This window comes from Theropithecus gelada, chromosome 10 (genome assembly GCF_003255815.1).
Source record: "Theropithecus gelada isolate Dixy chromosome 10, Tgel_1.0, whole genome shotgun sequence".
Lineage (NCBI taxonomy): Eukaryota > Metazoa > Chordata > Mammalia > Primates > Cercopithecidae > Theropithecus > Theropithecus gelada.
This window is the reverse complement of record NC_037678.1, coordinates 76,120,155-76,146,730: the sequence shown is the minus strand read 5'-3', so window position 1 is coordinate 76,146,730 and position 26,576 is coordinate 76,120,155. Positions and strand designations below refer to the sequence as shown.

General features: G+C 45.3%; 1 protein-coding gene across 1 annotated transcript in view; it reads left to right on the top strand.

The window, feature by feature from the left end:
• The window catches only part of RASSF2 (Ras association domain family member 2), a 41,298-nt gene extending 28,576 nt beyond the window's left edge, over positions 1 to 12,722 (top strand). The window contains exons 6-12 of the mRNA XM_025399850.1: positions 3,308 to 3,396; positions 5,313 to 5,473; positions 6,226 to 6,327; positions 7,634 to 7,685; positions 8,159 to 8,280; positions 10,084 to 10,181; positions 12,007 to 12,722. Of these exons, the coding sequence (XP_025255635.1) occupies positions 3,308 to 3,396; positions 5,313 to 5,473; positions 6,226 to 6,327; positions 7,634 to 7,685; positions 8,159 to 8,280; positions 10,084 to 10,181; positions 12,007 to 12,076 (694 nt within the window). The 3' untranslated portion in view covers positions 12,077 to 12,722. The remainder of the gene's footprint in view (positions 1 to 3,307; positions 3,397 to 5,312; positions 5,474 to 6,225; positions 6,328 to 7,633; positions 7,686 to 8,158; positions 8,281 to 10,083; positions 10,182 to 12,006) is intronic.
• Positions 12,723 to 26,576: the final 13,854 nt, after the last annotated feature.

Sequence of the window (26,576 nt, the reverse complement as noted above, 5' to 3'; positions counted from 1 at the left end):
GCAGATAAATGCTGCCTTCTTCCAGCCAGCCCTGACCCTGGCTTCTCCTCCTGCCACCTCTACTGCCTACCTGCCTTGGCCTTGGAATGAGGAACAAGGGGCAGACATGGTTGTGATTGGACCCCCTTCCTGTCACTGCAATCACCGATGAGGTCACAGGAGGGAGCTGCTGAGTCATAGGAGGGGAGCTGCTGAGTCACAGAGTCCTCCCTCAGGGAGAACTCAGGAGTCTCTGAGTGGAGTTGCTAGTGGCTAGTGAGGCCCAGTCTGCAGATTTCTAACATAGCGCCCCATGCCCCAGCATCCTCCCGACTAGGACCACTCCTCATAGAATGGCCCCGCTCCAAGGCATTTACGACTTGAACCTTCTGACCAAAGCTCTCTGAATCTTGGGGGAACCTGGAAGAGGAAAAGGAATGTCAGGCTCTGTCAGAGTCAGCTAAGCGAGATCAGCCAGGGGTCTGCTCTCTGCAGACCACTCGGGGAGCCAGGGTGTGGTGTGATGGTGGGTAGTCCAAGTCCCCACCGGAAGGGCTGGGAAGACCTAGTCCATCCCTCCTTATCCTCCATGGCTGAATAAGCCGCGGAATGCACCGCCAGATGCCTCTAGCAAGGCGTGCCTTCTTCATTGTCTTTCTGGGACTTGAGTTTTAGGATCAAGTGACTAGCCTGGCTCCATCCTGAAACCTGCTGATGCTGACTGCCTTCGGCCCCAGCCTGGGTGGAGTGTGCTCGCCTCTCAGCCAAAACCACAGTGACCTTTTTTTTTTTCTGGTTTAAATGAGAACCAAGCCCTCTCTGTTGGTCACATTGAACATTTTGCTAAACTCCACAGCCAAATCTATGTTTCTCTACTATTGAGAGAAACCTAGTATGTGGCCAAACCCTGGGGCCGGTCTGGTTTCTTTCCAAGGGGATTTAAGGAGGAAAATTGTTGCCTACCCCATAGGCGCTAGGACGTCTGGTTAACGTTCTTTGGTTTCATCTAACTTTGCTGGTTTCATGCTCTGCTTTTCAGCATTATCACCGCATTTTTGTTTTGTTTTGTTTGAGACAAGGTCTCGCTCTGTTTCCCAGGCTGGAGTACAGTGGCTTAATCACAGCTCACTGCAGCCTCAACCTCCTAGGCTCAAGTGATCCTCCCACCTCAGGCTCCCCAGCAGCTGGGACTACAGGTGCACCCCCCCATCACCTTTTTTTTTTTCCTGTTGCCCAGGCTGGAGTGCAGTGGTGCGATCTCAGCTCACTACAACCTCTGCCTCTCGGGTTCAAGCGATTTGTGCCTCAGCCCCCTGAGTAGCTGGGATTACAGGTGCCCACCACCAAACCCAGTCATTTTTTGTATTTTTTGGTAGAGAGGGGGTTTCATCATGTTGGCCAGGCTGGTCTTGAACTCGTGATCTCAAGTTATCCACCCTCCTTGACCTCCCAAAGTTCTGGGACCACAGGCATGAGCCACCGTTCCTGGCCCTACCTGGATAATTTTCATATTTTTTGTAGAAATGGGGTCTCACTATGTTGCCCAGGTTGGTCTCAAACTTCTGGCCTCAGGCAGTCCTCCCACCTTGACCTCCCAAAGTGCTGGGATTACAGGTGTGAGCCACCATGCCCAGCTGTATTTGTTACACTGTACTGTATTTGTTATACTATACTATATTATCTCTGTATTTGATCTCCAATGGCCAAGCCCATTTCACAGCCTGACCCTGACCCCCACACTATTCTATTCCCTAAGTGAGATGATTTTTAAGATTTCGTTTGACCCTGTGGCCTTTGGTTTGGGCTGCTAAGGGGTCCTTCACTCTGCCTGCTTCTTCTCCCTTCTCTGTGGCCTCAAGCTGGTCTTGGTTGACTCTTGAAACCTGCAAAATACTTTGGTAGAATTTTCAGGAATGGTAAATGATGTCTTTTAGATGTCAGCTATAATATAGTGAATGCCTAGACTACTGTCTTAAGAAGGATCCTGAGGCTGGGCACAGTGGCTCACGCCTATAATCCCAGCACTTTGGGAGGCTGAGGCGGGCAGATCACGAGCTCAGGAATTCAAGACCAGCATGGGCAACATGGTGAAACCCTGTCTCTAACAAAAAAAAAAAAAAAAAAAAAAAAAAGCCAGGCACAGTGGCAACCGGCTATAATCTCAGCTACTTAGGAGGCTGAGGCAGGACAATCACTTGAACCTGGGAGGCAGAGATTGCTGTGAGCCAAGATTGCACCACTGCACTCCGGCCTGGGTGACAGAGCAAGACTCCGTCCCCCTGCCCCACCAAAAAAAAAAAAAAAAAAGGAAAAAGAAAAAAAGGATGCTGAGACCAGTTCCTGTTTCAGCAAGAATGAGGGCTTTAAATCAGGGAGTGGGACTGGCTGCTCTGGGTCCCAAGTGTTCACCATTCCCCAGAAGCTCTGACCAGGCCCATTCTGTGGCTCAGAAGTATATGAGTTAAATTACAATAGGAAGTTCTTTCAGATTTTCCATCTTAATTGTCCTTCCTCAAAACGATCCTCCCCAGAACATGAGATTTATCTCTACTGGGTCCCAGGGAGCCCATGCTCTTCTCACCATGGGGTTGGTCCTAATTGGTCAAATATGATTCTCCTTTACAGCCAAATCCTCTGTTGATTTTAGATGTTTTTATGAGCTGCTCCCTTTGTCCTTTTTGGTTTTGAGAAGTTATTTGCCAGTTATGATGGCAAACCAGGGTCTCAGCTTGGACTGCCTACTTGTAACCCTTTCTTTAGCTTGGATGAGGACTCCGTCCTTGCAACCCTGAGAACACTGTCAGTGCCCCTTCCAAAGCTGCCCCTGCCCTTGTGGTGGCCAACCTCTTACTTTCCATTCCTTTTAAATGCCAGAATCAATTATGAGTTATTTCTTCAACAGCAATGAGTCTGAACTGGAATCTTACCCTGCAAAACAAATGGCCATTATTAGAGTTTTCCAAATAAGCTATAGAACCCATACATGCTTAGAAGCAGTGCGGGCAGCACATGGGTTTCTCTCCTTGGTATTCTCCATCCTGGGCTTGATGAATTGGATGCTTGTGTTGCTGCAGATGCTGGAAAAGAACATCTTCTCCCTCCAGAACTCCCCCTGCACCACTCACTGCTTGACCTGGGAGCTGGGCCAGCCTTTCATGGGATGCTCAGCACAGCCCATCTGTACCCTTCATCGTCTGATGTGTGCCAGTACCCAGCCTGGCACTAGCAAAGTGCTCCCCTTGCAGGAGTGGGGTCTGGCAGGTGCGGGGCATCTTTCCACAGGGGTTAAACTAGTCTCTCCCCTCCCCTTTGTCTTCTCCACCCACAGAACCACCCTGAAGCCCCTGACTGTGCCCAATGTTCAGATCTCAGAGGTGGATGCACCGCCAGAGGGTGACCAGATGCCAGGCCCCACAGGTACATGCAAGTGGAAGGTGCTTCCAGCTAGGGACCAACTGTGTCAAGACCGCTGTGATAGATGTTGTCAACTGTTACTTATTTTTGAGAATGTAAAATGTATATGGTTCAAGATACAAAGGGAGAGAATTAAATCACCTACCTCATCCACCCACCTAGAAGCATCCCAAGAACATCCTTCATGAGATGGTCCATGCAAATATAAGCAAAACACACTCACATACCTTTATGGGTGGATGTAGTTTCTTTCTTCCTCTCCCCTCCCCTTCCCTCCCTTCCCTTCCCCTCCCCTCTCCTTCCCTTTCCTTCCCTTCCCTCCCCTTCGTCTCCCTCTGTCACCCAGGAGGATGCAGTGCAGTAGTGCAATCTTGGCTCTGCTTCCTGGGTTCAAGTGATCCTCCCACCTCAGCCTCCTGAGTAGCTGGGATTAAAGACATGCATCACCGTGCCCAGCTAATTTTTGCATTTTTAGTGGTGATGGGTTTTTGCCGTGTTGACCAGGCTGGTCTTGAACTCCTGGCCTCAAGTGATCTGCCCGCCTCAGCCTCCCAAAGTGTGGGATTATAGGCATGAGCCACCACGCCTGGTCGGATGCAGTTTCTTTTCTTCCCCTAGTTATACAAGTGGAAGCATTGTGCAGATCCCAGTTTTTATCAGTTTATCTGGGGAATTTTTCCATATAAATTTGTAAAGAACTTCCTTATTCTTTACAGCTCTGCATTATTTCATTGTATGGAAAAAGGATAATTTATGTAATCACTCCCTATTGGTAGACATTTAAGTCATTTTCAGCCTCTGCTATGACAAATAAGTTTGCAGTCGGTGGCCTTATACTTGTGTCATGTCACACATTTGTCAGCATGTAGAATTCTTTCAAGTGGAATTTCTAAGGTCATGTGCATTTTTAATTTTCATAGATATTGTCAGTTTGCAAAATCTTTTTTATATTACATGGATTAAATATATTTTAATAAGAGCAAATTAACCTACTTGTGATTAATGTCAATATTTTATATTTATACACATACAAGGATAGAAATATGCCATGGGAACCCCATATATTTTTAGATATATGTTCTATTAAGCATTCTTTTTTCTAATTTTTTTTATTGTGGTAAGACATACATAGCATAAGATTTACCATCATAACCATTTTAAGTGGTACGGTTCAGTGGTATTAAATACACTCATAATGTTGCGCAACCATCACCATCATCCATCTCCAAAACTCTTTCCATCTTGTGAAACAAACTCTGTACCCGTTAAACTCCAATAACTCCCTATATCCTTCTCTCTCTAGCCCCTGGCAACCACCATTCTGCTCTCTCTGTAATTTTGAATGTACCTAGAATATACTTAGAGTGTACCTCAATTATATGAGATACACTTATATGAGGTACACTCTAAGCACCTCATATATGTGGAATCATTCCATATTTGCTGTTTTGTAATTGGCTTGTTGCACTTAGCGTAATGTCATCAAGATTCATCTGTGTGTAGCATGTGTCAGAGTTCGTTTGCAGTATCTTGTTAGCCCTTATGTCACGTTTATTCTGTGCCAGGCACTATTCTAAGTGCTTTATGCATATTAACTCATTTAAACCCTCTGAGGTGGGTGTTACTATTATCCCTATTTTATATATAAAAACACCGAGGCACAGAGAGGTTACTGATATATGGCAATCGTGGAGCTGAGACTTGAACCGAGGGAGTCTGGCTTGGAAGTCTGTGCTCTGAACTTATCACCGTATAGCTTCTCTGTAAATTCTGCATTATGTTTTTCCCCCCACAGAAAATACTATTTGTATAAAATATATATTTTTGGAGACAGTGGGTGCTGTAGCACTGGGCACAAAGTGGGGACCATGTGCCATGTCGCAGGTCCAGACAGAGTTCATTTCCCTCTCCTCTCTCAGACACCAGGGGCCTGAAGCCCCTGCAGGAGGACACCCCACAGCTGATGCGCACACGCAGTGATGTTGGGGTGCGTCGCCGTGGCAATGTGAGGACGCCTAGTGACCAGCGGCGAATCAGACGCCACCGCTTCTCCATCAACGGCCATTTCTACAACCATAAGGTAAGGTGGACAGGGGATGGGGAGGGGGGAAGACCTCTTCCTGGGTAGACGCCACCTCAGGGCTATAGCCATATGGTGGGTGGTGTGGTGCCTGGGAAGCCAAGTGTTTGCTGCTGTTTAGTCTTTGGGTTGTGGGTGGGCTGCAAGCCCTGCTGGCTTCCTGAGGGCTGAGGGACCCCAGGTCAGAAGGCTCAAAGTCCTTCTGTGGGTCCCCCTTAAGGTGGTGGGTGAATTCAGTGGAGCTGTACAAAGCAGTCCCTGCTGTAGCCTTGAAGACCCCATAAACACAGCTCATCAGTCTCTCCCAAGAAAATCCACGTGTTACCCTCTCCCGCACACTGTGCCCCCAACTGGTGTATGGTCTGACTTTTCCCGGAGCTGAAGCAGAGCTGCAGGTCTCAGACCTGGGGTGTCAGTGCACCGCCCACCCCACCCGAGCTTGCTGATCCCTCCTTTCCTCCCGCTTTGTTCAAATCCTACCCCAGGAAGCAAGCGCACGGTGGGAGAGCGGTCAGAGACAGCCTTGTGCTGGAGTCCCAGCGGAAGGGTCTTTTTGAGGGTGGAGCATGAACTGAATTATTGCAAACCCCGAGGGTTGCTTTGTCTACAAAGCCTGCTGCTCGCCAGGCTGCCGGGGTCTCTCAGGAAGTACATTTTGAGTATCATTGTCACTGTGCCCTGTACCGCACCTGGATTTTAGCACTGGGTCCTTGTTCCCACTCCCACCCTGAGCTGGATCCTTCTATTGACAGACGTCTGTGTTCACGCCAGCCTATGGCTCTGTCACCAACGTCCGCATCAACAGCACCATGACCACCCCACAGGTCCTGAAGCTGCTGCTCAACAAATTTAAGGCAAGTTCCCATTGCTGGCTGGCCACAGATGGGGGTCACAGGTGTGCCTCGGGCCCCTAGAGTGGTTGTGCGAGGAGTTATGGAAGTTGTGTGGTTTGCAGGATGCTGAGCAGAGGGCTTGGGTTCTTTAGATCCTCGTGATCCAAGACAAAGTCCACAGCATCAGCATCACCTGGGTGCTCATTAGAAATTCAGATTCTCAGGCCCCACCCCAGACCCACTAAATCAGAAATTTTGAGGGGTAGGCCAGGGACACCGTCTAACAAGCCTGCAGGGGATTTGGATGCCTACCGAAGTTTGAGAAGCATCAACCCTCAAATCCTTTATGGTCTACTTTAGAAGGACCCTGGGGCCTGCTGACTGGTTTTGGGCTCAGTGCGAAGATTGACTTCTGGGACACAGTTGGGAAACCTACTTTGAAATATGACACTTTGTGCAAATTATAGTGCAGGAGTGCTTTTAAAGTTCTGTTGCTCTGTGTTTTCCACAATCTCTTGGAGACCAGAGATCTTTTGCAGACCAGGTATTCTTACTTTTAATGGAAGCCAGTGTAGCCTAACAACCTAAGAACACAGGCTCTGGGTTCAAATCTCCATTGAGCACACGCTAGTTGGATGAATTGGGCAAGTTACTTAACCTGCCCCTGCCTCTGCTTCGTCATCATAAAATGAAGATAACGGGACTTCGCTACAGTATTGTCGTGAACATTAGATGGGATGAAACCGTTAACATTTGTAGAACTATGCCTGGCACATTGCGATAGATGATAGCTATTATCCATCCTAGTTGTGTGGAACGACCAATTTGGTCAATGACACACCACATATGAGACAGTGGTCCCACGAGATTATAATCCTATTTTTATGGTACCTTTTCTGTGTTTAGATATGTTTAAATCCACAAATGCTTACCACTGTGTTACAAGTGCCTACAGCATTGAGTACAGGAACATGCTGTATAGGTTTGTAGTCCAGGAACAATAGCTATACCACATGGCCTAGGTGTGTAGTAAGCTATGCCATCTAGGTTTCTGTAAGTACACTCTATGATGTTTGCACAACAATGAAATTGCCTAGTGATCCATTTCTCAGAATGCATCCTTGTGGTTAAGCACATGACTATATTATTGATAAAGTCATCTACCTTCTCGATCTTCTCATCAATTCCGAGAGCTGTAGATAAATAGCTCTCCCCTCAAAACAGCCTAAAATCGACTTAGCTTTGCATTGTTAAAGAAGAGGAAAAGCCTCGAAGTTGGGATGTTTAAATAGATACTTTCAACAAGTATCTTTTGCTCCTGCTTCAGATTGAGAATTCAGCAGAGGAGTTTGCCTTGTACGTGGTGCATACGAGTGGTGGTAAGTCTGAAGACCACAGTGTACTTTCAAACTTCTAATTAACTCAAAATAGCAAGTTAAAAAAATACCTCTGCCTCCTTTGCTTGTTGTTTGGGTTTCGGAAACTTCCAAATGTTGTTTGCCTTCAAGGCTGATGGACTTGCTGTGGGAGTCCACTAGGGATTGCCTTATATGGCCAGTAAACAACTTCTAAACCTGTCTATTAAAACAGGAACTAGATTTTCTCAAGAGACAGATAAACCCAGTTCCTCCAAGGGGTTGGAGGCATGGTAGTACTGTTGAGGGGTGGGGAGTGGGAGGAGGTTGCTTTTCACAATACCGATGGAATACTTCATTTATAAATCAGTCTCCTGACTTATATGGTGCATCTCCTAAGGTGCCTAGTCCATTTGGACCCCTGTATTGACCACTACTTAATGTGAGAAAGGCTTCTGGCCAAACTCAGGGCTGCTCCTGGTTGTGTGTGGTTGCAGAGAAACAGAAGCTGAAGGCCACCGATTACCCGCTGATTGCCCGAATCCTCCAGGGCCCATGTGAGCAGGTCTCCAAAGTGTTCCTAATGGAGAAGGACCAGGTGGAGGAAGTCACCTATGATGTGAGTTCCCTTTGGGTCAGGTGGTCTGTCCTCAGGAGGGTGGGGATTTGCTTGGATCACCTGTAACTGGGGTATAGAATGACTTTTTTGACCAATGACCATGCCCCCTTTTACTTCTTCAGTGCCAGGTTCTCTTGAAGCCAGGTTGAAGGTATGCCCTGAGGGAGTTGCTGGAGGAATGCCCAGGCACAAAGTGATTTCCATAGAAGGACTAAATTGCTTGAGCCTTCCTAGGGTACTGTCAGAGGGATGGGAAGTGTCTGCAAACACTCTTTTAGCAATGCTAGGAAGTTAGCAGTTGGCTGGTTGTGGTGGCTCACTCCTGTAATCCTAACACTTTGGGAGGTCGCTGCAGGAGGATTGCTTGAGGCCAGTGATTTGAGACCAGTCTAGGCAACAAAGTGAGACTCTGTCTCTACAAAAAAAAAAAAGTTTTAAGTAACTGGGCATGGTGGTGTGTGCATGTGGTCCCAACTACTTGGGAGGCTGAGGTGGGAGGATCACTTGAGCACAAGAGGTTTAGGCTGCAGTGACCTGTGATGGCACCACTGCACTTCAGCCTGGGTGATAGATACAGCAAGACCCTGTCACAAAAAAATAATACAAGAAGTAAGCCATGTAATAGTCAGCTTTTGCTACAGTAACAAACATCTCCAAATCTTAGTAGCTTACAACAGCAAACATTTACTTTTTCCCCGTGATTCTATGGTCTAGTAGCAATGGCTCTACTCTAAGTGTGGGCTGAGTTCAAGTCTGCATTGTGTGACTCACCCAGAGGCCCAGGCTGTTGGGGCAGTACTTACTGCTCATGGCTGTGCTCCTCATGGCAGATGGTGGAGCACGAGAAACCAGGCCAAATCATGTAAGCATATTTGAAGCCTGCACTCAGATTTGGTGTGTCATGTCCACACACATTCCACTGGCCAAAGCCAGTCACATGGACAAGCTCAACATTAAAATTGTGGAGAAATACGCTTCTCCCAGGGAGAAGAGTTGATAGAGCAGGGTGGGGATTCTGGTGGGGAAAGGGAAGCCATTTTTTAACTTTTTTTTTTGTGGGGGGGACAGAGTCTTGCTCTGTTGCCCAGGCTTGAATGCAGTGGCACCTCCCTGGTTCAAGCAATTTTCCTGCCTCAGACTCCTGAGTAGCTGGGACCACAGGTGTGCATCACCATGCCTGGCTAATTTTTGTATTTTTAGTAGAGATGGGGTTTCACCATGTCGGCCAGCTGGTCTTGAACTCTTGACCTCAAGTGATCCGCCTGCCTCAGCCTCCCAAAGTGTTGGGATTACAGGCATGGACCACGATGCCTGGCGCCGTTTTTAAACTTTAACTCACCCCAGAGCCACCCACAGCCTCTCCAAAGCAAGTTCTTATTTGGATGCTTGTTTGAACCTTGAGACCCGAATCATCATTCTGAACCCTGATTTCTTCCATTCTCTTAGGGGAGAACAAAGGGGTTTATTAGACATAACGGGTTCAGTTCTTTCTCTGCATCGCTGTATCAAGAGAAAGTGCTTTTCTGTGTTTGGCGTCACCTCATCATGAATTGAATGCATGACATGAAAAATGAAAAGTTTTGAGCTGGTGTCATGTAAGTGAAGTGATTGTCGCAGACTCCTTCCCAGCCTGGTGAGGAATGAGGCTTGGCTCCTGCCTTTAAGGAAATCCTGGGTTTCTGAAAAAAATAGACTTTCCAAGACTTTGTGCCAAGACTTTGTGCCTTGTATGAGGACAACCCTGAAAGGAATTGGAGTAATGCTGGGAAGGGCATTCACCCAGACTTGCTTCTTTCTCCCCAGGTGGCCCAGTATATAAAGTTCGAGATGCCGGTACTTAAAAGCTTCATTCAGAAGCTCCAGGAGGAAGAAGATCGGGAAGTAAAGAAGCTGATGCGCAAGTAAGCGTGGCCTCTGGGGTGCTGGGTGCACTTCTCCCGGGGCCTCAACAGAGGGGCCCCTGCTGGGTCCTCACAAGGACTGTGCTGAGCTGCTGCATGGGCCTGGGTCTCTGGGCTTTCTTTGGGGGGCTGCCCATTGACAAACCTGGATTTCAAGTGGGGACGTGATAGTTAAGTGTGTTCGTCTACTTCTTGTGTCAGCTTCTCATTTTGATGTGGGACATCAAAGTGTCTCTTGTCCTCCCTCTTATGGAAAGACTCTGAAAAGAAGGTGTTGGTTTAAAATTTCTTTGGGGTCTAGATTCAGAAATAGGGGAGGTGACTGTACGCTGGTTTCTTAAGTATATGATCAGGCTCCCAGCAGGAGACTCCGATGAGGGTCTTTGAGGGGTGTTTGAAGAAGGGACTATTTACAAAGACTTGGGCAGAGTCTAGGGTAACCTCAAGGCATAGTGCAGTCCCTGGGGCTAGTGTTACCACCCCTTGCCTGAAGGGGTGAGGGCAAGGAGTGCTAACCAAGACCCAGAGGTTCCAGGGATTTCAGGAAGGCTGTCTTAGCAGTGGATGTAGCCTGAGCTACTGGCCTCTAAAATCCTTCTCCCGTTTTCTCCCTTTGTAACATTTATCTTCTGGAAATTGCATTTGGATTGAAAAATAAAGCTTCTTTCTGGGAAGGATTTTGTGATTTTTTTTGCTATGTTTAGTCATAGAAGAGACTGCCTTTCATCGCTATGGTGGAATAAATGATTCATTTTTGCCAATGGAGAATAAAGCCACGGCTGGATCTGCTGTATCGATGATCATAACTAGTCTGATAACACACTGAACACTTACTATGTCCTAAAGTTTTGGGTTTTTTTTTTTTTTGTTTTTGTTTTTGTCATGGCGTCTTGCTCTGTTGCTCAGGCTGCAGTGCAGTGACGCGATCTCGGCTCACTGCAACTTCCACCTCCCAGACTCAAGTGATTCTCCCACCTCAGCCTCCACAGTAGCTGGGATTACAGGCACGCACCACCACATCTAGCTACTTTTTTTTGCATTTTTAGTAGAGACGGGGTTTTGCCAAGTTGGCCAGGCTGGTTTTGAACTCCTGACCTCAAGTGATCCACCTGCCTCGGCCTCTCAAAGTGTTGGGATTACAGGCATGAGCCACCATGCTCAGTCAACTATGTCCTAAACTTTAAAAACAGATTTTTCTGTGTACCACAAAGTCCCGAACATAAGGAATATGTCCATTTATCCCTGCACAACAGTGCCCACTCCTATAGCTGCAGTGCCACAGCTCAGGGAAGTCGTGGGAAAACCGAACTTCCCCCAAGCCACGGACCTCCATGCCTAGTAGCTGCTATGGCCTCTTCTGCAAAACGCAGGTTCTAAGGTTGCCATTTTTGTAGGATCCCCAAGAGGGTCAACTGTTAGCAATTTTATATTATCTAGCCTCAGTGAGGGTTCATGAGCTACTGTGCATATGAAGTACTATGCATAGTGTCTTGGACACAGTAAGCAAACACACAGAATTTGTAGTATGCTTATTATTGTTGTTGTTGTTTTTTTTTTACCTTTTTGATTTTTTTTGGCCAGATGTTCTACCCATAGTAAAATAATCTAATTTGGATTTGGCCTCTTTATTGCCTCTCATCGTGTTGTAGGAATGAACATAAGCAACAAAGTAGCTAAAGAGGGGTCAGTAATGGAAGCGAAGGAGCAGGGCGCTTGACCGCACTGTTACCTGGTGTGACCGTGGTGTTACCCAGGTGGCCGGGAAGGTCCTGGGGAGGGGTGTGTTGCTGGCTGCTCTCCACCTGAGCTTGTTTCTTGTCTCCAGGTACACCGTGCTCCGGTTAATGATTCGGCAGAGGCTGGAGGAGATAGCCGAGACCCCAGCAACCATCTGAGCCACGAGAACGAGGGGATCCGGGCACCCCAGGAGCCGCCATTGCCATAAAACCCCCAGGAAGCTGGGCACTTTCTTTCCATGGAAACATCTAGACACAAACCTCCCCAGCTCCAGCCAAGCCATCATTTGTTACCTGGAGCTGGATGTAGAAGTCAGCAGACAGCTCCCCATCCGTGGACCCCTGCCCTCCTTTCTTCCACTCACAAGGACTTTTGATTTTAGTTATAAGGAGGACCCAAAATGTGTGTGTGTACATGTGTGCGCACGCATGGTACGTGTCCATGTGCCTACCTGATACTTTCACATGTAATTAAATTCCAGGCAACCAGCACAAGAGCCTGAGCCTGGCGAATGTGCAGCTCGTGGGCAGGGAAATCAGAGGAGCCACTGATCTGAGTGGTATTTAGGTTGAAGGAAAGATTTCTCCTCTCAAGTGCCAGGGAGCAGCCACGTGTCTGCCTGTGTTTAGAAAGGGAAGAGGGTTCTCCAGGTTCACCATTTGGGTTGTTTATATGTTGGTAGAAACTCTCCCTGTATGCCTAGAAGGATCAGTGAATGTGACAGCCTTGGAAATTAACAAAATAACAGCCACATAACTTGCGGCAAGTCTGATGGAAAGAAAAAGATAAACAATCCACAGGGTAGATGCAATAAGCCCACATATTTTTACACTGGAAACCTTGATTGTTTTAAATGACAAAGACATATGTGATGTTCTCTGTGGAAACCTGTGAAGAGTGGATTCTGCCTCCATCCCTGCCTCCATGGCTACCTTTAGGAGACAGAGAGGATCCTGTGTGTGTCTCTGTACCCAGCTGACAACCCATCTCTCCGGCGCTTCCTTGAGTGGAAGGAAAGGTCTCAAGAAACAAAGATCTCCCTGGTGTGCACACAGTGCTGACCAGCTAGTGTGTCCAGGGCCTGGTGGCCTGGTGGCCAGGAAGTTCCAGGTTGAAGGGAAGTGTCAAGGCTACCTGCAGAAATGACAGGTGCCTTGAACCCAGCCCATCTTCACGTCATCAAGGGTCTTTTTTTTTTTTTTTTTTTTTTTTTTTTTTTGAGACGGAGTCGCGCTGTCGCCCAGGCTGGAGTGCAGTGGCCGGATCTCAGCTCACTGCAAGCTCCGCCTCCCGGGTTCACGCCATTCTCCGGCCTCAGCCTCCCGAGTAGCTGGGACTACAGGCGCTGCCACCTCGCCCGGCTTTTTTTTGTATTTCTTAGTAGAGACGGGGTTTCACCGTGTTAGCCAGGATGGTCTCGATCTCCTGACCTCGTGATCCGCCCATCTCGGCCTCCCAAAGTGCTGGGATTACAGGCTTGAGCCACCGCGCCCGGCCCTCATCAAGGGTCTTCCTGCACTTGAAGCTGGGGCCATGTTTGCAGTCAAGACTTCATTCTTTCTAACCTCTGGGTTCTTGCAACTTGCCCTCACCTTGTGTGTGGAGATGCATTCCAAGAATGAAGCCTCATCTTGCTGCTGAGTGTGGGGTTCAGGAAAGCTCTTTAGGCCACCTGGTGAAGGTGTATAGGGAGGATGGAACTTCTCCTCAGCTTCTCTGAGCAGCCACCTAGGTGGTCTTTAGAGCCAACCCCAATGAGGGGGAAAGGGCAAGAACGGTCTGTGCCCTGGGACTCCCATCAGGAAGCTTGCCAGACAGCTGGGCATCAGTGCAGCTGATACAGTCTGAGGAGGGAGACAGATGCTTGGACCTGGGTGCCTGGCTGTGGAGATTGACCAAGCAACACCAGCAGCTCCTAAGAGTGGGCGTCTCTGAGTCTAGCTGAGGTAGAGACACTGCCTGTCTCTTCTCCACCTTCTCTCCACGGAAGGTTTGCAGAGCTGGGCAGTTGAGGAAAGGACAGTCCCTGGTTGGTGCCCAAAGTTGGGCCTTTTTGGTGGAGATGTTTCTGGCCCGGGCACCCTCCTGCCCCCCATTCATACCTATGGCTTCCTTAGGAGGCTCACAGCTGCGGTCTCAATGTAGACTGCAAAAAGATGGCACGCTGCCCCTGGCATTTTGCCGGGGGTTTTATAGCAAGTCTTCTTCCTCCATAGGGACAGCAGCACCAGTCCTGTGGGGCATGGAGTGGAAACCCAGAAGGGCTTCTGCAAACTGCACAGAATTGGGGTAAGAAGACAAGGAGTGGGCACCGGGAGAGGCTTCCTTTGTTACAGCTGGGAAAGAACAGTTCTGTGAATGCAAACACCTGAATCTTGCATTTGAGAAAATGATATGGGGAACTTCTCTTCTGGTAATTCTTATTTTGAATGTTCAAAGCCTCAGTTGGCCCCAGTAATTCTCCCTGGAGGACTTGGGAGAATTTCCACAAGGCAAACTACTAACCACTGGCTCTTGTTGGACAGCGATTTCTGGCTTTTAAGAGTTCTCTTTGATTTGCACTAGCACTACGATAGTGTTAAATGTGGAAATACTGCAACATGTCCAGTTGGCCAGATCACTTTCCAAGGGAGCAATACTAAGGCAGACTCACCTTTTTAAAGATGGGAGGTCAGGAGGTAGAAGTGAGAGGAGATCCCATTTTACACAACACACTTCCACGTAATGCGGACCACACTTTTCCATTTTGTCCTGCCCTGTTTAGAGGTCATTTCTCACATCCTAAGAACCTGATCAGAAATTTTGGACAGGTTCTTTGAAATAGCAGCAGTTGAAAAAGAGACGCTTTGCCACAGTGTGGAGCAGATTTTCTCACTGGTATCACATGCTCTTGCAGTTTTGAACTTTTCAACCGATTTGTGGGAGTTTACGTAATTGTGTGCAATGACCCTGAAATTGCGTAAAGAACAAAAGACCAATTTATTGGGTTGGGTTTTTTTTTTTTTTTCCCCAACTTGTGAAAAGCAGTTTAGCTGCATCTGGCTCCCCCCTGCCACCCCCCGCCAACCCACCCGGCAGGGGCTTATGTTACAAGGTGATCAAGTGAAGGAAAAACCTGAGCCCATCTGGCTGGGATGGTGGAATTAAGCACAAGGTCACATTCTCTGTGATCACATGAGAGGGAAGGTGATGACTTAAATGGCAAGGGGGTTATCTTGGGGAGAGGCTGAAAAGCACAAAAGATAGTCTTGCCTGTACGTGTTGGTGAAGAATATGCACATTGGTCTCCAGGCTGGATGGACTTCAACTTGGAGTTGAGTTGAAGCAAGAGGATTTCAGGATATTAGCCACCCATCTGCAAGAAAAATGCTGAGGCCTCGGGTCAGGATTTTGATCTGAGACATGCTGATGCTTCAAGGAAAAATATTTTCACCATCCTCTCTTCCCTCACCAAAAGAAAACAGTACTCTCTCCCAGAAACCTCTAGGTAAAGACATTTTATCCTAATATCGGTGGCATATAATGCCCCCCCGCCAAAGAAATCTGTTCTCCATGCAAAAAAGTCTCAATGAGAATTCTGTGGAGTTGAGTGGTTATTTCAAAGTGTCAGGAGGGTGGAGAGAGAAATTGGCCACAGAAGAGCAAGAAGCTCTCTTAAGAAAAGGGAATTCTCTTTAAAGAAACCACCACCAACAACAAAACAACCAAAAACCACGTTTTATGTCAAAGCTCTGTAGCACAGAGAATGTGGTGTTGTAGATACATCGCCGAGAGAGATTTCTCTTCTGTTTTTTTGAGACGGAGTCTCGCTCTGTTGCCCAGGCTGGAGTGCAGTAACGCGATCTCAGCTCACTGCAACATCCGCCTCCAGGGTTCAAGCGATTCTCCTGTCTCAGCCTCCTAAGTAGCTGGGATTACAGGGACCCGCCACCACGCTCAGCTAATTTTTTTGTGTGGTTTTAGTACAGATGGGGTTTCACCATCTGGGCCAGGCTGATCTTGAACTCCTGACCTCGTGATCCACCCGCCTAGGTCTCCAAAAGTGCTGGGATTACAGGCGTGAGCCACAAAGCCCAGCCAAGAGAGAGATTTCTACATGAACAAGGCAATTTCAGTGTCTTACAGCGGCCAAACCATGACGTGGAGAACGAGATAGGAGACAGGAGATCACCATGAGTGTCCCTGATACAGCAGCACACATTTTCACGTTTCCACTTCAATCGTTTTGCACAAAGTCTTGCTTCACTCAGACGAAATGAGATATGATTTCCTAGAGATGTAAAAATAAGAATGAATGTGGCACCCCTTCTTCTAGATGTAATAGAAAGCTTTGCCCTATCCCAAGGGGGGTGTTTAAGGGCCCCTTGTGTTTTAACTGTATTCAACTGAGCACAAGATGCACAGGCTATGATGGGAAACCCTCAGTTTACCTTTGGAGTCTTCCCTGCAGATCACAGACCTGTTTCCAGGCTGATGTTTCTGGTGTGTAATTGCTAGTGTTTCTGAAGGGTTTTCCGAATTGTTTCAGCCTTGTGAAGTATTCTTTTCTTAATTATAACTTGCCTTTCAGCAATGGTACATGACTTGGTTCAATGTTTGGTTCTGAACTTATACACTGATGCATTTACTCATCTAACATAATCTGACAAGGCCTCAGTAGGGAGCCATACATTTTTGTAACGTTTTGATATGTTTTAATGCACCTGACTTAGATCTTACTGAAATAAAGCACTTTTCAAAGAGATGTGCCCCGTGGATGGGTTTGTGTGTGACTACTGGGTGCATGAGCTCTGTGTTGTGAGAAGGTGGTTGCAAGGTGGGTGACAGGAACAGAAAGGAGCACCCACCAGATAAGTTAATTTTCTTTCCTGAGTTTATGGTTTGAACATGCTTGGGCCTGGCTGTTATGTCCCAAATAAGAAGTGAAATGAGAAGGTCGTCTTAGGAGCTCCGAGACGAGGACTCTGGAGAGCCAGGAGCTGCAGAAGAAAGAGCTTGGAACTTCTACTCAGTAAGGCTGGGTTTCCGCTCTGGCTCCACCCCCAGCTCTTGGACCCTGGGACCAACTCAATGATCCTTTCTCTAGGACTTGGTTTTCTCACCTGTAAAATAGCTAAGCCACCCTGCAGGGGTTGGGCACCTGGGCTTGCTTCTGTAGGAAGCATCCCCCCCATGGGTCCCCAAGTGTAAGATTTTCAGACTAGGACCTGAGTTTCACCCTATGGTATGGGGAAGGTATGATATCTAATTTTATATGTCAACTTGGCTAGGCCATGGAGCCCAGATATTTTGTCAAACACTCGTCTAGGTGTTACTGTGGATTTGTTTTTTTAAAGTTGAGATTAATATTCAAATCAGTAGACTTTGAGCAGTCTGCCTTCCATAATGTGGGTGGGCCTCACCCAATCAGTTGAAGGCCTTAAGAAAAAAGACTGAGATCCCAGAGAAGAAGGAATTCTGCCTCAAGACTGCCTTTGGACTTGAGTTACAAGATGAATTATGTGAACCAATTCCTTAAGCTTTGTCTCCCCACACCTGCACCTCTCTCTCTCTCTCTTGCTCTACATACACACACACACGCGCGCGTGCGCACACACACACACGCATCTTTGGAGAACCCTGAATAATACGTAGAAATAATTTCATTGGTTCATAAAGTTTAATATGAGATTTGACAGTTGTCTTCCTAAGAAACCTGGCCATGGAGCATAAATAGTGACCATCATAATTTGGGCTCTAGAAGAAGGTAACAACCAAGACCAGATTTTTAATGATGCTTCTGTAACAATGCATATATAAGTATGAGAGAGAGAGATGGGGAAGGAGCGAGCGAGAGAGAGACAGAAAGAAAGTGTGGATAAGTCACAGTTCCCTTTGAGTGCTGTTTCGATTTCCCATATTTAGAGTTTTTAATTCAAAGAGAGCTTTTCAGTTGCTGCATTTAAGTTGGGGGAAACAGATGAGCAGGCAGTTAACCCTTCCACAGTAGTGAGACTTTTGTACAGTGCATCATGTAGATGTAGGTAATATAGACTGAAGATAAATGGCTCATATGGGGTCCAACCACGACCCCCGCAAAGGCGGTAAGCCTTGTAGGAGTTACAGTGCCTAAAATAACCAAAAAAATTCTAATAGCCTTCTGCCAAAGGTGCTGGCAGTTCTTGGCTTGTTTTATGGAAACAGATTTTATGAAGTAATTTGGTATTATCTATTTTAGGTAATGAAGTTATTACTGAATGAAGTTTGCTGTGAGTACAAGACTTCTCTGTCAAGTTTTGAAGACATTTGAATAGGTTGCTGAAATGTTTAAATGCAAGAAAACACTGCTGAAAATTGAACTTGAGTAAAATTAACATTACTATTTTCAGTTTAAAACCATGCAAAATTTTCTGTGGATCATATGGGGGCAGAAAGAAGAAAAGAAGAAATAATGCAAAATAGAAATTGTGACTTACAGTTTAAGTATATGTTATATAAGTAAGTTAACTTTATCTAAGTGATAAATTGTAAGTATATGCTTTATAAGTATATAAGTTAACTTTAGAAGTTTTCAAATGGTAGGTAGCCCCACTGGTAGAGACCGTAAGTCCTGGTTTGCTTGGGACACTTCCACTTTATTCTGTGGTTGTATGTAATTATTAACAGCATCCCCCTTTACTCTCAAAATGATCCAGGATGGATGATAGATATGATCACCCTATGAGGTGGCCAAAGAGCAGCTTATTATAATTTTGATGAGAAGTCTGTAAGCAGCAGCCATAAGTTGGAATTTAAGTGTTAGGTTTAAACTGTAGGAAAAACTGAAATCTAAACATGTGTTTTGGCATAATGCAGAATATAATATGGATTTTTATATATCAGTGATTTTTATATATCAGAACAATTAACCCTGATTTAATTGTTCTTGCATTAGAGCAAGACACATTTTTCTTATTGGAGTTTTAAGCCTGGACTTACTAATTCATAAGCCATAAACATGAATATTATTTTTTCATTTAAAAAGTATTTATTTTTCAGTTTTATTGTGGTATAATTGACTAAAACGACATATATTCAAGGTGTACAACCTGATGATTGTTGTACATATACATTGTGAAACGATTACCACATCACATTAACACATCCATCATCACACAGTTGCCATTGTGTGTGTGTGTGTGTGCGTGCGCGTGCAATGTCAGGACACTTCAGATCTACTGTTTTTTTCTTCTTCCAGCCCAAAATGTCAAAGATCTACTTTCTTAGTGAATTACAAGTAAACAATACAGTACTGTTAACTATAGTCACAGCACTATATATTAGATCCCTAGAACTTACCTTGAAACTGAGCATTTGTTGCCTGATTTTTAGGACATGACACCAAAAGCACAGGCAACAGAAGCAAAACTAGGCCAAGTGTGGTGGCTCATGCCTGTAATCCTAGCATTTTGGAAGGTTAAGGTGGGTGGATTGCTTGAGCACAGGAGTTGAGATCAGCCTGGGCAACACGGCAAAACCCCATCTCTACAAAAAATACCCCCCAAAATTAGCTGGACATGGTGGCATGCACCTGTAGTCCCAGTTACTTGGGAGGCTGAGGTAGGAGGATCGCTTGAGCCCAGAAGGCTGAGGTTGCGGTGGGCCGAAATCACATGCACTCCAGTCTGGGTGACAGAGCGATACACTATCTCAAAGAAAAAAAAAAAGGCAAAAATAAACAAGTGGGACTATGTCAAACTAAAAAGCTTCTACACAGCGAAGGAAACAATGAAATGAAAAGACAACCTGGAAAATGGAAGAAAATATTTGCAAACCATGTATCTGATAAGGGGTTAACATTCAAAATACATAAGGAATTTCCACAACTCAATAATTCATGACTTTGAATGTCCCCTGATAGTCACTAAGCCCCTCTAAGCTGCCCTTGATGCCACCTACCCTCACCTGCAGAGTCATCTATGGTGTCAACAGCACCAAGATTGGGGTATCTCACAACATCCTTCCCTGGGACAACTCAGGGGTTCTGAGAGGGTAGTTGGTGCCAAACACTGGGACAGAGGGAACATGACAGCATGGGTATATCTTGCTGATGGAAAGTAATTATGCCTCAGCGATGTCTAGGGTATAATTTTGGGAACAAACTACTTAGAACTCCCACACATTGTGAATATTGAATGTCTGGGACTACAAAGAGCCTTGATTCCAAAATGATCCCAAGGAAAGATCTTAACTGATACGGATGTGCTGGGAAGGGAAGAGGGAAGGGAAGAGCGTGGTCCCTTTAAATGACACAGAAGTGGGGAAGTGAAGTGCTGGGTAGAGGAGGGCGTGGTCCCTAGCTAGGGCTCTACCCCCACGGACCTAGGTGAGGACAGGCATTTTTGCTTTCCTGTCCAAATGTTGCATTTCCCAGGACCACCCTGGCCTGCCATGCCCCCATCCTATGCCTATAAAAACCCGGGACCCTAGCAAGGCAGGGACAGAAGCTGCTGAAGGTCGAGAGGAGCACATCAGCGGAGGAACACATGGGGGGCTGGACATGGAGAGGAGAGCATCAGCGGGCACTGGCATGACGGCAGGCCACCAACCGGCAGAAGGGCATGGAGTTTGGCTGGGGCAGTTGGAGGAGAGCCCAGGGGACCAAGTGGCCTGACTCTAGGTGAAAATCATCTCCCTTCTGGCGCCCCCCATCTGCTGAAAGCTACTTTCACACAATAAAACTTTGCACTCATTCTCCAAGCTCACGTGTGATCCGATTCTTCCGGTACACCAAGGCAAGAACCCTGGGATACAGAAAGCCCTCTGTCCCTGCGACAAGGTAGAGGGTCTAACTGAGCTGGTTAACACAAGCCGCTTATGGACGGTTAAACTAAAAGAGCATCCTGTAACACACGCCCACTGGGGCTTCAGGAGCTGCATTCACCCCCTAGACACTGGGGTAGGGTCGGAGCCCCACAGCTGCCCGTCTGTATGCTCCCCTAGAGGTTTGAGCAGCAGGGCACTGAAGAAGCGAGCCACAGTCTCTGTCTCAGGCCCTGCGAGGGGAATAAGGGAATCTTTCCCATTTCTTAATGTAGTGTTCAACTTCAATCGTTAAAATTCCTTAGCCAAATGTTGACTATAACACAAGTTGTCACAAAAATCACTAAGCAAAAAAGCAAATTATAACATCTATGACCCATTAAGAGAAACCAACAAAAGTTGAATTCGAGTTGGTTATAATAATCTAGAGATAAATTATTAGAAATATGAAATGAATTTTGCAAGGTTACTAAAACAAGGAAACTATATAAACATTTATTTCTATGTATTTCTAGGTGTATAATCTAATAAAAGATTAAAAATAAAATTTAAAAATGGAAAGATATATCTCATTTATGGATTGAAAATTTAGCAGATCTCCCCCAAATTATCCATACATTCGAGTAATCCTAATAAAAAGCCAAGTACATTTTTTTCCTTGCTTTCCTCCTTCTTTGTGATAATGGTATAGGTAAAATAAAAAACATAAGCATGAATATTATTCTGCTACTGGAAGTATAATTATCAAGTTTATGTAGAAGGCCGGACGTGGTGGCTCACACCTGTAATCTTAGCACTTTGGGAGGCCGAGGCGGACAGATCACCTGAGGTCAGGAGATTGAGACCAGCCTGGCCAACTTGGTGAAACCCCGTCTCTACCAAAAATACAAAAATTAGCCAGGTGTGGTAGTGGGTGCCTGCAATCCCAGCTACTCAGGAGGCTGAAGCAGGAGAATCGCTTGAACTGGGAGGCGGAGGCTGCCGTGAGCCAAGATTGTGCCACTGCACTCCAGCCTGGGCGACAGAGTGAGACTCGGAATGAAATTACATAATAGTTTATGTAGAAACCTGGAAAATATTGTTATGTAAAGTAAATAAAATAGTATGTTTAATATGATTGCAGGCCTACATGTAAAGGCCTATGAAAAAATGTTGGGGTGGTGCCATTAGATTTTCTTAGTGCTTCTATTACATTGGCTTTAAAATTAAAATTTCCTGCTTAGTAACTCCAAAAATATTGAGAATCCAAAAACGTGTAAACACATGCAAAACAAAACAAGCACAACAACAAAACAATGGCCAGAAGATTAAAGCCAGCCAGGCCTTTGTGTCCCTGGTAGGGTCAGTTTTTCCAAACGCTAGACTTCAGAATTCCTAGAAGAATAAGAGGCCCATGATGCAATGGAAATGCAATCCCGTATATAAAATATCATATATATACACACACACATATATACATGTGTATATATATGTAATGTAAACACACACATATGTAATACACACACAAAATGGAAGGATTGCACCAATAGTTCTAGGGCCTTTGAGAAAACCAGCCACCAATCATGCCATCTTAAGTACGCAGGAGCCTGAGGACGGAGACCCCATGTGAGGAATTGGGAAATTCCTTGTGTTTAGGATCAGTCACCCTGGATACCAAATGCACTTTCAAACTGAATTCTCAATTCTCCTTTCAGAAATTGGACACACACAAGTTTTCAAAAGGAGAGAAAAATACACACCATAAATCCTGGAAACCTGAAGTTAGCCAGAATGTGCTGTCAGACAGTTCCACTTTCAGTTTTTTACATTCTGAAGTTCTCTTGATTAGGAATTGGGTACCAGATGCAGTGCCTGATTCACAAATCAAGCCCTTTGCTTGGTGTCTTCTGGATAAATGTGTGCCTTGCCCTGCCTGGGCACATGGGACAACCCCCACTCCCCTAGCCCACCCTGCCCACCCCATGCACCTGAGGCCTGAGCTAGGAGCTCAGGAGCTGCTCTGATCTTCATTCCCATAGAGGCCAGGACATTGGCAGTAAGCATAATTTCTGGGCTGACTCAGATGATTATCAAATAAACTGAATTTAAAAATTGTTCACTCAGGTGCCTACTGGTACCTTCTCAGGATACACACACTAAGTAGACAATAAACAACCCTAAAATAACCCAAATGACTCTGAGGTTCTTAAAATGCCCTTAGAACTCCCCCACCCTAAAAAAAATGCCCTTAGAACTCCCCCACCCTGAAGAGCCCTGTAAACTTCATGCTAGTGGGGTTGACCTCTAGGAAGCATCAGAATCAATGAGGGTTCCTGTTAAAATGCAGACTGCCAGGCCCCAACACCAGAGTTCCTGATTCAGCAGATGGAGTAGGGCAGAGAATCTGCGTCTCTAATAAAGTTCTCAGGTGATGCTGATGTTTCTGGTGCACTCACTGTTCTAAACGAGCCTAAGGGGAACACTGCAATCACCCAGGGAGTTTTTTAGAACACTGATGTCTGTATTCCACACCAAGAGATTGTGGTTCAATTCTGGGCTGTGGCGTTGGCAGCAGAAATTTTAACACTGCCTTTTTCTTACTAACTGATATGGTTTGGCTGTGTCCCCACCCAAATCTCATCTTGAATCCTAACTTGTTATGATAGGTGGGGTGGAGGGTGGGTAATTGAATCATGGGGGCAAGTCTTTCCCATGCTGTTCTCTTGATATTGAATGTCTCATGAAATCTGATGGTTTTAAAAAGAGGAGCTCCCCTGTGCAAGCTCTCTTTGCCTGCTGCCATCCATGTAAGACTTGGCTTGCTCCACCTTGCCTTCCACCATGATTGTGAGGCTTCCCCAGACATATAAAACTGTAAGTCCAATTAAACCTCTTTCTTTTGTAAATTGTCCAGTCTTGATTATGTCTTCATCAGCAGCATGAAAATAGGCTAATACACTAACCTCCTCCCTGATTCCTGTATGCACTGAATTTGAGGACCACTTCACAAACCTTAAAAGATCCTAAATGAGTCCAAATAATCCTTAACAATGAAACATGGTCCCCTGTAAAACATTTAAAGGTGGTAGACAATTAAAATGACAAGCAATAAAATGACAGTAAGATTCCTAATGCTATTAATAAACCCTAGATGATCCCAGAGGACCCTAAAAGATGCAAAATAACTTTTAGTGACCATAAACTCTAGAAAAAAATTTAAATGCTGTAATAATTGAAAAAGATCCTAAATAACCTTAATGAAGTCAAGATATAATAAAAAGTTCTAAATGACAGCAAATGCTACATGACCAGCCAGGGTCCTACCAACTGTAAACCTAAAAACTTTAAAACCAAATCCTTGACAAAAATAACCCTAAATCATCCCAAATGAACCTCAAAAATCATAAATAATAGTAAAAGATCCTAAATAGCCACAAAATATTCTAAATGACCTTTGGTGGCTCCTGACATCCCTAGAGGTTCCTAAACCTTGAATGAGCCAACTTTAAAAACAAAGAACCCAAATGATATTCAGTGACCTAAATGACTGTAAACCTTTTTAAAAAAAATCCCAAGTCGTTATCTAGCCTACCTGGACCTGCTACTGAACCAGAGGTTCAGTCTATGTCCTACTGCTTGCCTCCCAGAAAGCCAATCACTGAGACAATGAGCCTTGCCAAGGAAGAAGTCTTTAATCAGGTGCTGCAGCTGAGAAGATGGAAGATCAGTCTCAAATCCATCTCCCTGAGGGACTAAAATTAGAGGTTTATATAGCAGGAAAGAAATGTAACCATGTGTGGGAAAACAGGAATTAGCAAGGAATAAGCAAGAGGAGTTGGTCAACCAGAAGCAGGTGGTCACTTAGGCAACCATGATGGGTAAGGGGGGTCTCGCCTCTCATTGTCCAGATGCAATGATCTGGTGAGTGTCAGATCCTTGATGCTATCTAGAAGGCCTGATAGTTGGTTTCCTGAGAAAGGAACTCAGATAAGACAAGTGTCATTTTCTCAGGTTTTAAGACTGGGGGGATCAATTTCTCTGTTTATTCAAAGAAACCATAAACATCAGCTCTATGGGACAACTGGGTCAGTTTCAGACCTACATGGTCTACCTCAGGCCTCTTCTTGGGACCAGCTACACTGGCCTTGCTGCCCTTCAAGCATGTCCAGACCTGTCCTGCTTCTGGGACTTGCACTTGCCACTTGGGCTTTTTGGGTTACTCTTCTCCCCAGCCCATCACATACTTGCCTCCTTTTTGATTCAGATCTCAGATCAACTCTTCCTTCCTAGCAAGGCCTTCCCCGAACATCCAAATCAGCTGCCCTCCTGCCAGCTATCCTCTGCTTCCACTCTCTTCAAAGTGCTTCTTGCAGTCTGAATGTATTTGTTGATTTATGTATCTCCTCCACTAGAACCTAAGCTCTGTGAAGACATCCCAACCACCTAGAGCAGCACCTGATCCTTGGTAGACACTGTGAAAGGAAAATAAACCTCAGGAACCCCAACTCACTAAGCCAAAGGGAAAAGTCAAGTTAGGAAATGGGTCATGCAAACCTGCTTCCCATTTTGTTCAGAAAAAGACAGCTACAAAGATAAAAAGAGCTACATACTTCTCTCACGATGTACCCACAAGGAAATTCCTTGTGGGTCCCAAGATCTTTACCTTAAAACAGTTCTGTTGAATTTCACCCTGATCTTCACATGTACAGGACAAAGGACAGAACGAAAAGTCATCTCTCTGTTCACCTGAGACAAATGCGTAACTGCTTCCTCTGCCCTATGTTTGTTTTATCTTATGTAAAAATGCCGATTCACTGAGCACCAGACGAATGCATAAGTGACTATCCTTCTACCCCTTTCTCACATGTATAATGTGTATTCAGTGAATGCTGACAGAAGAAGACTCAAAAGAATACTACTGCTTGCCTTTCTTATTGCCCACCCTTTTTTAAAGTCCCTTCCTTTTTCCCACAATAGTTGCTTTTTTTCCCTTTAAATATTGAGGTCTCCAGATGCTCTTTGGAAAAAGCAAGGACCACAGATTTTTCCTGAGCTGTATTCTTTTCCTGGTTGTGTCCTTAACCTTGACAAATAAACCTCTTAAAATGATTGAGACCCATCTCGGTCATTTTCTTTGATTTACCACACCTTGATAATATTTGTGTAATGAACAAATAAATATCCAAATGTACCATAAACACCAAGACCTCAAACACCAAGTGTGCCAATGCTAACAGCCTCTAAGTCCTGAACCAAACTCACTAACAAGTGTAATCCTTCTTAAAATGACCTTATATGATCCCAAGCTGTTGAAATCACCTCAAATTGTCCTAAGTCCTTTGTGATCCTAAACTACCCCAAGTGGTATAAGACTTCAGACACTCTTAGAGATTCTGAAGAGGTATAAATTACTCAAAACAACTTTAACTGCTAAATAATCTTCATGACTATAAATGGTTCTAAGAAACATAAACCACCTGCAAAAAGCTCTAAGCAATCAAAATAGAACCTAAACCTTAAAAATCTCTGTAAGACTTTCAAGACGTTTGAACTCTAAATAATCCTAACTCTAAATGCATAAAATATCCTGAATGAATAATTTCAGGATATTTTTAGAGTCTAAGCACTCTAAAGAGCTCAGTCATTTAAATGACCCTATGGTAATGTGTCTAACAACCTTACAAACCTAATATCTGGAAGTGGCCTCAGATGCCTGTAAACTACCACAGAACTTGAATATGCAAGTTTTGTGATTCTGGAGAGGATCTTGTTAGAACGTTGACTCAGATTTAGCAGACCTGGGGCGCGGTTTGAGACACTGCCTTTCTACCAACTCCCAGGGGATGTGGATGCTGCTGATCCACAGGCCACACTTGGAATAGCAAAGCTAGAAGCTAT